This window comes from Triturus cristatus, chromosome 8 (genome assembly GCF_964204655.1).
Source record: "Triturus cristatus chromosome 8, aTriCri1.1, whole genome shotgun sequence".
Classification (NCBI taxonomy): Eukaryota; Metazoa; Chordata; class Amphibia; order Caudata; family Salamandridae; genus Triturus; species Triturus cristatus.
In genome coordinates, this window is record NC_140591.1 from 1278723018 (window position 1) to 1278736971 (window position 13954).

Genomic DNA, 13954 nt, shown 5'->3' on the forward strand with positions numbered 1-13954 from the left:
AGTATGGGAACTTCAATGGAGGGCGGTTTAGACTGATGAGGGGTTGATGGTCGTATCTCAGAGAGCTGTAACTTTGTATGTTAAACATGTATCTAACTACTTCATCTGAGCTGAATCTTCCTTTCATAGGTGTTTGATGGAAGAGCATCAGATGGCTATGCCATCAAAAACCCATGACTGGCAGCCTATCAGCCATACCTCAGGAGGACTGTCCTATTTAGGGTGTGCCTTCAGACGAAATGTTTACTGTGAAGCACTGCCATGAAGTGCATGGAAGACCATGGAACAAAAAATATCGATGACGGATACATGCAGGTATACATGTCATGGCCATTGATTTATTTTCTGCTGGCAAGAACCCCTTGTAAGAAATTGGGTTACTGGATGAGGGGTGTAAAACCCCTTCTAAAGCAGCAACCACAATACTTGTCAGGGTTAAGTCACAAGCAAACCCTGAATTAACCTGTGCTCAACCCTCTGGTAGCTTGACACAGAGCAGTCAGGCTTCACTATGAGGCAATGTGTAGAGTATTTATGCAGCACTTGAAACGGTAAGAAAGTGAAAACCCAAACATTCCACACCAATTTAGAAAAATAGAGTACATTTTAATAAATAAATCAAGACAAAATATCCAATCTCTAGAACTGGAGACATATGTTTAAAGATTTCAGTGAAAATAGTGACACACAGCACCAACTGTGGATACCTGGTCGCGCTAGACCTGGACAAAGTCACAAGTTCAGGCTGACTGCAATGGAGCCAGGGACAGCTACAGGGACCCAGTTAGGCCTGCTGAACAAGAGTACCTTAAATGACCCCCAAAGTTTACAATACCATTTGAAAAAACAATCTTTAAAAAACAGGTGCATAAATTGTAAATAGTTTTAATTTTTTTTAAACTTACTTTCCTGTGGAATCGCTTCGAAATATCCCTGTAGTCTCCTTATTTTGTTTGCATGTGTTGATGTGAATGTTGCAAGCATAATATTGTTTGTAGAAACAAAAGATATTAATGACTCCGATGGTTCACATATTCTGAAACAGAAACAAGGATGTGGGTAAGTAGCACGGTATGAATTTTTCACATGCCAGATGAACAATTGCATCCATTAATCAAGCCCTGATGCACTGACATAATGAGGACAGCTTGCTAAACTGCCAATTATGATTAATATAAATGGACATGGGCGTGGCCAACACTTAGGGTGATATATCACAGATTCACAAAAGAATGTATATTCACATACACCGACCCACGACTGCTCAAAGCTTTGACTGGAGTGTATACCTATCGTAAATTATATTAAATGCCACAGATATATAAATATTCCCAGAATTATTTACTCTTGAATTGATCACAATACTACGCTATACGTAAATGTAGGTGCATAATTGTTATTCTTCTTTGTAGGTTGCTGGTGCACCTAATATGGCTATACGTCAGCAGGGAAATTCATTTCAGGATGTTACAATTTTGGAAATAGCATTGTAACACTCAATTTAACAGTCAACACGTTTCACTCTATAATAGTCAATGAGACTACGGCTTTCTCAGGGCTGTAGACAGGGGTGCAAAGTAACTCCATTCATTTATATAGTCTTTGCTATATATCTCACTGATACCATATTTATCGGTTTAAATGCAAACAGTTCATCACAATAAGCGTACTCATGTTGGATGTAGTGTTGTCGTGAAGCATAAGATAATTTCTAGGAAAAGATCTATGGCTGGGAGGTGAGGCAAGTTTGGGGTAGAGAAAATGGTAAAAGGACAAGGCATCACAAGGTCAGTTAGTGCATATATGTTTATGGGTGCACATAGATAGCCTTGTAGGCTCAAATAGTCTATTATTGTTGTGAATTGTTACCTTCTGTAAGTGGATACCAACATCTTCTAAAGAAGTTCAGATAAATGGAGGCTGAGCCACAGCAATATTGACAATAGCAACTAAAGGTCAGCTCTCAGATTCTATCATAAACAAATCAAATCCACCATGCACTAAGTTCTCACTAAAAGCAATTAAAACATCACAAACAGGGCCAAGGGAATCTTTGCCACCATGAAGGATTTCTCCACTCCTGTAACTAGCTCTACCAGCATCACCTCCCCACAGGGCTCTGCACCCAGCTTTCCCTTTTTTAGCAAGAACTTCAAGCCCTAGCTGGACCGATCCACTCTCAAAGCCCTCCTGCCCATCAAGACAAGCCCTCTGATATCGACAATAACCACTTGGCTCATTATCACCTCTCAGGAAACAGCAGGAACCATGAAATCCATACATTCCTGAGCATTTTTGGCCCTCTGCTGTAACCACAACTTCACCAAAGGCCTAGACCTTGGCAGCTCAGCTCTAACCCCAATTCTGAACACTTTCCGCACAGCCCCCTTCCGTATGCCTGGAAGCATGCAACAATAATCCCTCTCCTTAAAAAACCCTCAACAGACCCAAAGAGGCTGGCCAACTACCACCTGATCTCATTGCTACATAATCTAATTGTAATTGTTAATAATTTGTATGGAGCATTACACCAAGAGGCATCAAAGCACTAAGCTGGATACGAACTGAGTGAAGGGGAGGGCCCTAAACAGAGAAAATCTAAACAACCAACCTCTGAGGGATGGCTAATTCAAGAATAACCACGCTTTAACCTGCCTATGGAAAACCAGGAACCAGTTTAAACTCCTAATGTGTTCCGGGAGGGAATTCCACAGCCTGGCGGCTGCCACTGTATATTCTTGTTGTCCCCACCCAACTTTCCTATACCTAGGGACTATCACCTTGCTTCGAACTGCCGACAGCAGAGAATCTAGTATACTTCATGGAGAAAATTATCAACAAGTGAATAGCCACTCACCTCAAAGACAACCAGCTCCTCGACACCAGTCAATCCGTATTCAGGCCCAACCGCAGCACAGAGGCCACCCTCATCAGCACCACAAACGACATCTGCCTGAACATGGATAGAGGAGACCCCGCAGCCCTCATTCTACTTGACCAATATGTCATCTTTGACCGTGTCTCCTACCCCCATCCTTATTCAACAGCTCCATGAAGATGACATACAAGGGCCAGTGCTTCTCTGGACTTGATCCTTCTTCACAAACTGCACCTAGTTAGTCAACGTGGCTCCCTACACCTCAGCCACCACTAACATCATCTGCTAAATACCCAAGGATCATCTCTCCGCCTCACACTTTTCGAAGCCTACATTGACCCACTCCCAAACCTCATCAGAACTCATGGAATCAACATCAAATCATACACTGAAGACACCCAACTCATTTATTTCTCTGACAAAACACAGAGCACTCAGACAAACTTCACCTCCTGCAGGTTCAATGTTACTAGATGATGAAAATCAAGTGGCTAAAACTCAACACAGAGAAAGAAAAAGTGGTACTCTTCAGCAGGGGCACCTCACTATGGAACTCTTAATGGGGTGAAGGACTTAGATGAGCTAGCTGATTCCCAGAGTGGTGAAAGTGGATTAGATTCAGGATAGAGTCTGAATGTGGTCTGGGTACAGCAGACTCTTTGAAAAGGCCAATGCATTGTGTCTGTATGTGCAGGAGACAGATTCACTGTTGGGCCTGGCCCTCTGCAGGATCACTGCAAATGTTTTGCTGTCAACCCTTACTTTACTGAACCAGTTTTATTGCTGGGTTTTATTACTTTGTTCACTTTACCACAGCTAACCAGTGCTAAAGTGTTTGCTCTCTCTCTCACTAAGGATGGTAACATTGGCATGTACCTGATTGGCACACTTAATGTACTTGTAAGTCCCTAGTAAATGGCACTTCATGTACCCTGGGCCTGTAAATAAAATGTTACTAGTGGGCAGGAGCACTCATTGTGCCACCCGCTAATGTAGCCGCTCAAAACATATCTCAGGCCTGCCACTGCAGCCTGTAGTGCAGTTGTAAACTTCCATTTAGACCTGGTAAAATGAACTTTTAGCCAGGCCTAAACTTTCCTTTTTAATACATATGAGCAACTTCTAAAGTAAGCCCTCAAGGCTCATATGGGAGGGCGCATTTTATTTAAAAAGCAGCACATGTGGGTTTAAGTTGTACATGTCCTAGCACTGAATAACTCCTAAAGTCATTTTTCACTGCTGCAAAACCTATTGCTCCCATTGACAAACACTGGGTTACCTTATTACATTTAATAAGTGATAACTTTGGATTATGAACCAGTAGAGATATGCTGTTCACACTCAAATGAATTGTAATTTAAACCCCTCTTTCATGGGGGAAGTCAGATTTTAAGTTACAATTCCGAAAGTGCCATTAATAGGAAGTTGGCATTTTCCTGTCCTAACCATTTCTGCCTTCTGCCAGTGTCCTGGGTCGCTGTTGGGGCTTGCGTATTCCTCCCAGTCAGTGACACAAATGGGTCTAGATGTAGGCAGCTGTGCCCTGACTCACTTTCTCCTCAAAAGGCTTGCTTCAAACATACAAAAATGAGCCTGACATAAGCCTATTGCCACCCCAGACAATTTGGAGCCTTGACAGGGGAAGGGAAGAACTTTCCAGAACCACATGTGGGGGAAGGGTAGGGTGTCCCCCCAAATACAAAGGCTGGAACCAGGTATAAATATTAGACCTGTAAGTCTGCTTCAGAACACTCCTGGACCTGTGGAAGTTACAGAAGAAGGACTGCCCTACAGCAAGAGGACTGCACTGTTGCTTGAGGATTGATTTCTGGAAAGAAACACTGGACCTGCTAACTTCCATTCCAGGCTAGAGCTACCCACAGTGAATCCAAGTGTCAGTTGGTTGACCTTCTGTGTGAGTTACAGTGGGACACAACACACTTTAGAGGCCTCCCTGCAACTGCCCAGCTGTCCTGCTGCACAGGACCTGCCTGGACCTGCAACTTGACCTGCCTGAGCCCTGTTGGCCTCTTTTGGAGTGGGTCCCTGTCTCCCAAGAAGGTTTACCCCAGGTCCTTGTTCCTTGGCTGAAAATAGAGGGTATTCCTCTACAAGAAAAATTTAAAAATCCTGGTGTTTGGGCTCCTCACAAATGGGCCAGTTCACGCCCTTTACTCTGCCTCCTCCAAAGACTACCAATCTGGAGCTCCAGTCAGACTGACCCTTCATGCTGCAGCAACAAACGTTGTGGCAAGCTGACAAAGATTATTAACAGAGGTATTTCCCTTTATGAGGGTAATGTTGCAAACTTAGTTAGTTAATTCCATATTATATTAACATGAATTAAATACTATTCCTTTCTACCTTTAGTGAGTCTATGATGTTCGATTTACCATTCCACTGCATGATATGGGGCTATATTGATTGGTGGGCTCATTTGTCCTCATACATCCGTATGTTATTTACACATTTATGTTTGGCATCTTATTGCACAGTATGGATAGATTTTTGACTTTAATATAAAAACACAGATTTTGACTTTTGTACACTTTCAAACTCCAAATCCTATGTACCAAAAAATGTGCTATACGTACATATACTGGGCATATTATCTGTGCAGGCCCATCTACAGGGTCATCAAATACCTTTTGTATATTTTGCCACTGTTTCTCATTGGTACAGTTTCTAGTAAATTGTTAAGAGTTTAAAGAAATCTGTTTTTGTGGGCAGTCATGTGTACAATTGGTTTGCCTTAATATACCTTATTAATTACTTTTCAATTGCTTTTTTGTATCCTAGCAAACAAATTGATGTACAAAAAATATTTACTTGGCATATATATCTTTGCAATCTATTTCATTCTTATACATATACCTAAACCAAGTGTTTCCTTATTCTACACGTGCTCTGCCCTGTTTATAGGGCAATGTGGAGGACATCTGTTCTACTGTATTATTTCTATTGTGACATAGGGGTATTCACTGATAGCTGTTGTGTTATTCTTGAGGGTTCTATATCAAATGGTTATGGTTTAAATTATTAAGGATGCGTTCTAAGGAGGAGTTGAAGGGATAAGTCGAAAGGAGATAAGGACATTGTCTGAAGGCTGTGTTTTACTAGTTGACTCGAGCCCAGGATTGATAGGGCACACTGTCCTTGTTTGCTCATAGCGCTCTTTTAAGCAGGTGCGACAGGCACAAATAAGGACAATGCACCCTGTTATAATGAACGCACTGCCCCCATGGAAGCCGTGAAGTTTCGCTGCCCGGACAGCGTATTCAGTCAAATACACAGCAGAAGCTTCAAAGCACCTCTGTGTTTCTCTGTGCGGGGGGCAACCCGCCGTCACTTTAAAGAATGGTTAGAGATCCAAACAGGCAAGTACAAGAGTGACTTCACCCACCTGCGGAGGGATGTCCATGGGACCCCCTTTAACTCCTCAAGGGGGTTGGCTTTAGAGTTTGGCACAGAGGCAAAGTGATTCCCTCATTTGCATGTGTCCACGCTGCCAAGCAAATGATAGAGGATATCGATATACAAAAGCTTCTTTGGCCCCTTCTGTGATACCATAGTGCCCTGGGGGTGCAAAAAACGTATCTTCTAGTAACAATGGGCTTCCTATACCATTTCAAGAACAGGTAATCACTACAGGTTTAGCTGCTTGTGATATGTTAGAACACACTAACCGAGTGTTCATGTAAAGTAACTTAGTGTAGTTGTTTAGATGCCTATTTTTGTTTGCAATCCCTTCATATACTCTCTAAGGGCCTGATTACGAGCCACTTCTTAAATTCAGTCCCGGTTTGGAATTAGGAGTTGTTAGGCATTTAACACATACAATAACTGTTGAATGTGTCAGATAACTCAACACTTGTTAAATTTCAGAAGGTCAAACCTGCTGAAATTTAAAGGGGAAAAACCATACGCTATGTACCATATCATGCAGATTTTGGTGAGTTTAACACCAAAATCATCATGTTATTCCTAAATAACTCGTAATAGGTGGTATTTATCGCAATTGCAACATACCTCATGGTATCATTTTTTAGGTCGAGCCTAGAGCAGCGCATGCGCTGCTGCTCGACTTTTAGTAAGGGGCTTTTCAAAGTGCTACACTGTGGCCTAGAGCTTGCGTGCATGTGCGCAGGCACGCGTTTACGGGCAGAGGTGCTATATGGTTTTCCTCTCTCGTCATGGGTCATCAGCTTTCAAGATACGAGAGCTTTCTTTCACATTCCTGAAGTCGATAGCTTCCTTGTTGCTCTTTGTTACTACAACTGTCCACAAGGTGGTGGTGTTCTCACATTGTAGATGGAAGCTACTTAATATAAACAACATAGAAGTTAATACGGCATAGTGTTGCTACCTGGCCAGTATTGTACTGACACGGCTGGTGTTTGTATGTCACGGCCGTTTAATAAAACAAGCATTGGCATAGCCAATAGGTCTCGCTTTTGGGATCTTATAAGTATTTAGTTATGCAACTGTTGCATGGCTAAAGACTTATAAGGTCCCAAAGGCGAGACCTATTGGCTATGCCAATGCTTGTTATCAGGTGCAATAAATACCACCTAAACTCCTAACCAGGCTCTAAGAAGTGAGACTGAATAAATACTCAGATGTGCACACACATTTCATATGTGCAAGCACATGTGCGTGTGGTAAACAGCACAAAGACCATATTAACTTACGTAAACAGTTCAGGGCGTACAAATGACAGTAAGGTATGCTGTCCATGTATTGTAATATGTTACGCTGTCAATACTTGCTATGGTGATAACGTTGTTCTGTCACTCTTGTCCTACAGTTACAGCACAGCAGATGTTATGAAGAAAGCTAGATTTGCTGGAGGTGAGCATGAATTTCTAATAGACACAATCATATCTAATGCCATCCAACTTTTTAGCCCATATGAGTGCCGGACACCCACTACCAGTGCTTAATTTGTTAAGGTATAAGTGTCAGGCCCAAAGTTGTGCTTAGGAGCCTGCAGCCAACGCTATTGAATGTCAGAGTGCTGAATACCAAGGCAGTGATTTCTTGATTCCACCTCACTCATCTTTATTGCACCACTAGAAACTTCCTGTTCAGTATCTCACTGTTGCAGGCTCCTGCTTTCTACTTTGTCATGTTTTTTCCTTCTCTCTTCCTCCTTCTTTCCTCTAGTCTGTTTTCACCTCCTTGGCTCTGGCCAAAGTCTAATGAGGACAAAAAGTTTCCAGTCCCCAAAAATGAGTGCCTGTGGGATCACCCTGCATCCACTGGCTCAAACTAAACACTGGCAATTACCACCATGTATAATAAATGAAAAAAAACTAGAAAGGGAAAATCCTGTTACTCATGTGAACATGAGTAAGATGGAGCATGAAGGAACATATAAAGAAATGTTATGCCCTAAAAGGAAGAATTCAAAATACGACCACAAAAGCAAAAGTACATAACACAATAACAGACGATAGTTCACCCCCAGAAATTGGAATTCTGACCAAGTCAGGAAACTGTTTTATCAATCATAAGCATACGGACCTTGAAGGAACTGATAATGGACTACCACAGCTGAGTTAGAAGACAGTGGTGAACACAGCCCACATCCCATTAGGTATATAGGTGGTTAAGTAAAAGTAAGTCTATTGCTAGTATCAATGGATGTGTTTATTTAAAAAATATATATATATATTTTTATTGAAGACGGCAGTTTTAATTACAGATGGTGCATTGTTGGATTAGGATTATACAACTTTATGCAAACTGATTTGTCTTGGAGGGTACAGGTATTGTTCCCTTTTATATACATTTAGGGTTCACCACGATCAGCATGCATATGTTCATCGAGAAGGGGGGATGAGGGAAACAGGGGGAGTACAGATATCCCGCGGTATTCATTCCATTTAGCCCATAAGTGCGACCATTTTTTAGGACAACCCCTGGAGATATATACTGTCTTTTCACGAAACATCACCAGTCTATATCCTGTTTCCATGAGGCTAGTCCCGCGATCTCCCTTGCTCCCCACATCCTAGCGATGTTACTCTTAGCTATCATACACCCCAGGGCTGCCCATGTCTTCTCTTTATTATTCAGGTCTGTCGGCCCCCACACATTGAGCAAGCACCGTCTGGCCTCCAGGGTCAGATCCTGTCCCAACTCCTCGGACATACAACCCAGCACACTCGACCAGTACTTGCTGATATTGGTGCATTCCCACAGCGTATGAATGAAAGTGCCATCCTGCTCACAGTTTTGTATACATCTCGAGTCTTCCCAGTATCCCATCTGAGCAAGAGCCGTTCTTGAATAATATGTTCTATGTAGAATTTTTAACTGCGATGAGATTGCGACCTCCCTAGGGGAGGCAAGCGTCTCCATCCAGTCTTCCTCATCTAGTTCTAACAAGCCCCCTGTCCATTTTTCCCTAAGCTTCACAAGGGGATCGGGAGCATGGTTAATTAGTTTACGATAGGTGAGGGAAATTTACTTTCTGGGCATGTATCCATCTAGGAGTCTGTCCTCCAGCGGCATCTCTTCTGAAAGCGACTCTCCAACCAGGAGACAGGAACAAAGGGCATGTCTAACTTGGTAGTATCTGAAAATTTCCGATCCGGCAAGATCATTTTCCTGCTGCAACTCAGAGAACTCCATCACTTTGCCTCCTCTCCATAAGTCACCCACCTTAGAGAGCCCAATTAGGTCCCAACGTCCAAAGCCCTTGGATTGTCGGAGGGTACCTAGCAAATATGAGTCCCACGGGGGGTGGATTGCGTGATCTTCTTATCCCAGCCTAAACCTTTATGGGTTGTATGCCCTGCCAAAACAGAGTGTGCTGTCGCCCCCATCAACTGCAGTCGGGCAGAATTAGAGTAAAGAGTCCGGGCATAGGATCCCCCATCAACAACCATCTATCCATTTGATATCTAGGGTCATTATCTGGTCTATATGTGCCCTGATTGATAGCTGCCAGTTCGACAGCCCAGTAGTATCGCTTAATATCCGGGAGACCGATGCCTCCATCATACCATCCTCGCACCAGTTCACAGACTGATATTCATGGTGTTCCCCCCATTCAAAGGAGGGCTCTTTGTTCGCTTTCTATTGCCAGCTGGGACCGGACTTGGCATGTTATGTAAAACATACAGGAAGCGTGGTAGGGACATCATTTTAAAAAGCGCTGCCCTACCCAGTAGGGACAACGGTAGAGTCTTCCAGTGCTCCACATCACTACGAAGTCTCCGCAGTGGGGGCATGAGATTATGATCATATGACCAACCCGGGATCCCTGGTAATACAGATACCCAAGTATTTAAAACCTTATTTTGCCTTTGTCACTTTACACCCCTTGGGCAGGATCAGAAATTGTCCCCAGAGCACGTGGATCATTGACTTGGACCAGTTGATAGCATATTCAGAATACCTTCCAAAGGTAGAGAATATATCAAGAACTCTGCTTTATGATGCCCTTGGTGATGCCTGATATAAAAGGATGTAATCTGCATAAAGGGAGATGCGGTCCTCCCATTCTTCTGCCCATTTTAAGCCTCGCACAACTGGGTTTCTGCGGATCCAGGCTGCTAGTGGCCCCAGTGCCAGGTCAAAGAGCAACAGGGACAGGGGGCATCCCTGTCTCGTTACCCTCCCAAGGGCGAAGACCTCAGACCTTTTATTGCTTACCACCTGTGCCAATGGGTCAGTGTATAGGAGCTTCACCCACCCAATGAAGCCTCAGCCAAAACCCATCTTCTCCAGCACTGTGAAAAGATAGGGCCATTCAATCGTATCGAATGCCATGGTGGCGTTGAGGGACATCCTCCAATGTGTGTATTCTCCCAAGGACCCCATAAAGTCAGCGGAGATTCAGGGATGTATTCCTGGCTGGCAAGAAGCCAGCCTAGTCCGGGTGAACCAGGCCAGAAATAACCCCAGACAGGCGTGTCGCTAACAGTTGGCTAATATCTTTGCATCGGCATTTAACAAGGATATAGGCCTGTATGATGAGCACTGGTCTCTAGGTTTGCCCTCTTTGTGAATGACCACCACTGTGGCAAGGCGCTGATCCTGGGCAAGTCAGCCGATATCTCGGCTCTCCTCAAACAACCCTAAGGTAAGGGTCAATTCCATTAGATTTTAATTTATAGAGTTCTATTGGAAAGCCATTAGGGCCCATTGCCTTTCCTGACTGTAGGTCCTTGATGGCTTGCGCTATTTCGTGATCTGTGAGTTCACCATCCAGCAGGTCACAATCATCTGCCGATAAAATGGGAAGCCTTATGTCGGCCAACAATTCCCTCGAGTCCTCCTTCAAATAAATGGAATGGGATTCATATATTCTAGTGTAATGCCTGGCAAACTCGTCCGCTATCTTTTGCAGATTAGTGATCATCTCTCCTGTCTCAAGTGTGAGCTCTGTGACCAATTGGCATGGTCATGCCAATCTAACCATGCAAGTAACTTGCTTGGTCTGTCCCCGAGCTCATATATTTTACCGAGTTTATCTCTGTGTAGTGATTTAGCCCTATCCTCAGTTATAGTTTTGTATTCATCCCTTTTTAGATTGAGTTTATGACTGTTCGCGGGTCCCCGGACCTCAGCTGCTCCCTTTCTAGCACCAATATCTCCTCTTCCAGCTTGATTAATGCAGCGTTTTTCTCATTTAACGCCCCCGTTATTTGGGAGATTGCCTGCACATGGACCACTGTTTTAAATGCCTCCCAGAGTGTAACTGCTGATGAAACAGATCCCTCATTATCCTGAAAATAATGCTAAATAGCCTGGGTTATATTTTGCCTTATAATGGGATTACAGAAATGCCACGGGTTTATGGGAGCCACTGTGCCCTCCGGGCCCCCTCCCCTTCCCATCTTCACCCATATGGGGGAGCGTTCTGAAATGCCACGTGCCATGTGTCTAATTTCTGCAATGTGCCTCACCTGGTCCGCCGGTGTAAGGATGTAGTTGATGCGGGAGAAGCTATCATGCACCCCGGTGTGAAATGTGTACTGGGTTTTGGTGGGATGGCGAATCTGCCAATGGCTTTCAGTAATGCGGGCAAGACCATCTGTGCTGGACCCAGATCTCTGGGAGGACGTCAGTCCCTTCAACCACAAACCACTGAGTTAAAATCCCCACCAAGCGTCAGTCTGCCATCTGGAAACTCGAGTATAGTGTGCCCCAAATCTCTAAATGCAGTTGCCTGTAACCCTGGGGGGGGCGTATACTGATACTAGAGTTAATGTTTCTCCCTCCCACTTCCCCAACACCGCTGTGTTTCTACCCAGTGGAGAAGTGTGGCTCAATGATTAGAGCGGCAGACCCTGATGCAGAGGTCTAGCCTGGGACCAGGGTTCAATTCCCCGCCTCGGCGGGTCTTGGGCTCAAAAATTCCACGGACCTGATAATTCTCGCCTCGGTGCCTATTCCAATCATGGAGTCCCACTCTGCAACTCTGGGCAATAGCTTGCTTAATCTCCACAACGGCCCAAACAACGCTAAGGATGCCTGGCCTCCACCTTGGGGGTGCCCAGGAGTGGACGCCTCACAGGGAAAGCCAGGATGGGTTCCACAGCGGTATTCGTACAAGCGCCTTGAGACCCTTGCAGGTGAGTAGTGCGCTATACAAGTAACAAATTTACATTTACCCAGCCCATCAGTCCAAGCCCGCTCGACCGACATCGATAAGGATTTATGCACCAAAATACCGACACCCCGTGAACCTGAAGTAAATCCAGAGTGCACCACTAATCTGTAGCCCCACCTGTCCAGTGCCTTGCATGTATTGCCAACCAGGTGTGTCTCCTGGAGCAACACCACATCCGATGTATGTTGTTAAATGAACTGTGATACAATTCCCTGCTTAATTTTGTACCCTTATCCGTTCACATTCCAGGAGAGAAGCCTGCATTGATTCTCACCCATTGGGCCTGTTTCCCTCTTCCCCGTGACCCCTCACCCCTCCAACCAGGCCCCATTACTCGGGCGTGCATAGGAGGCTCCCCCACCGATCAATGGCACCTCCAATCCAACATGAATTTCAACACATGTACCATCCCAGCTTTTACAATAGACTTTACTTGACTGTTTCGTAACTGAACTAAACTCTGGATCCCCAACATCCCCCCTCCCTGCTTACCCGCACTCTGGACCTAAAACTGTCCATGTCCCCAATAGTGCAGAGAGCCTGTTGCCCTAACAAACTAAACTGACTAGGAAATCGGAGGGGTGGGGACACCCTCCTCAGGGCCATCAGCCAGCTTATGGAAAACCCCGCTCTACATATTCAAACATATTTGAATGTAAACAATATCACTTAGCATTCGTAGTGTCCTCTTGATCGGCCAGGTATGCTGTATACGCTCTGCAGCTGTGAGACGAAAGCGTCTATTTAGGTTTATCCCCACTGGCTCTCAGTGCAGGACCGGGATGATTGGACTGTTGGAGAAAGAGTTCCTCCAGTCATCGTGCATTGTGGTCCCTCGCCGGTCTCCAGCCCTCCAGCCACTCCTGCGCTGCCTCCGGGGTGTCGAAGAACCATGCTCTTCCATCTGCTTCTACTCTTCGTTTTGCAGGGAACATCATTGCGTATCGAATATTCTTGTCGCGTAGCTGCTTTTTGACACCAAGGAAGGTTCTTCTTTGTCTTTGGACTGTAATTGTAAAATCTGGAAAAAAAGGACAGCTCACTATTTTCAGACTTTATAGAAGGAGATGACCGAGCCGTCTGCAGAAAAACGTCACGGTCCCTGAAATTTAGAAGTTTCGCCAGGATTGGCCTCGGGGCGCACCCGGCTTAGGCCCCCCTCCTGGTACCCTGTGTGCTCTTTCGACCATGAAAAACTTTGACAGGGTTTCAGGCCGAAGGTGTTGCAGTTTTAGATCCTCTACAAATAGGTCGACGGCTGGCCCTTCTGCTCTCTCAGGAAGCCCCATGATCCTAACGTTGCTACGTCTTGCTCGACCTTCGTAGTTTCTGTCCTTTTCTGAGCGGCCTGCAGTTCTTCAATCTCCTGACGCATCTGACAGGTTTTACTACTGAGCTCCCAAGCTGTTACTTCAATGGTTTTCACTTTTTCACTCGTCTTCTGCAGA

At 44.7% G+C, this 13954-nt stretch overlaps 1 protein-coding gene across 1 annotated transcript in view; it reads right to left on the reverse strand.

Moving 5' to 3' along the window:
- Positions 1–13954, reverse strand: part of TMPRSS7 (transmembrane serine protease 7) — a 559080-nt gene that overhangs the window by 437233 nt on the left and 107893 nt on the right. Inside the window, exon 8 of the mRNA XM_085623815.1 lies at positions 906–1036. Within this exon, the coding sequence (XP_085479941.1) occupies positions 906–1036 (131 nt within the window). The remainder of the gene's footprint in view (positions 1–905; positions 1037–13954) is intronic.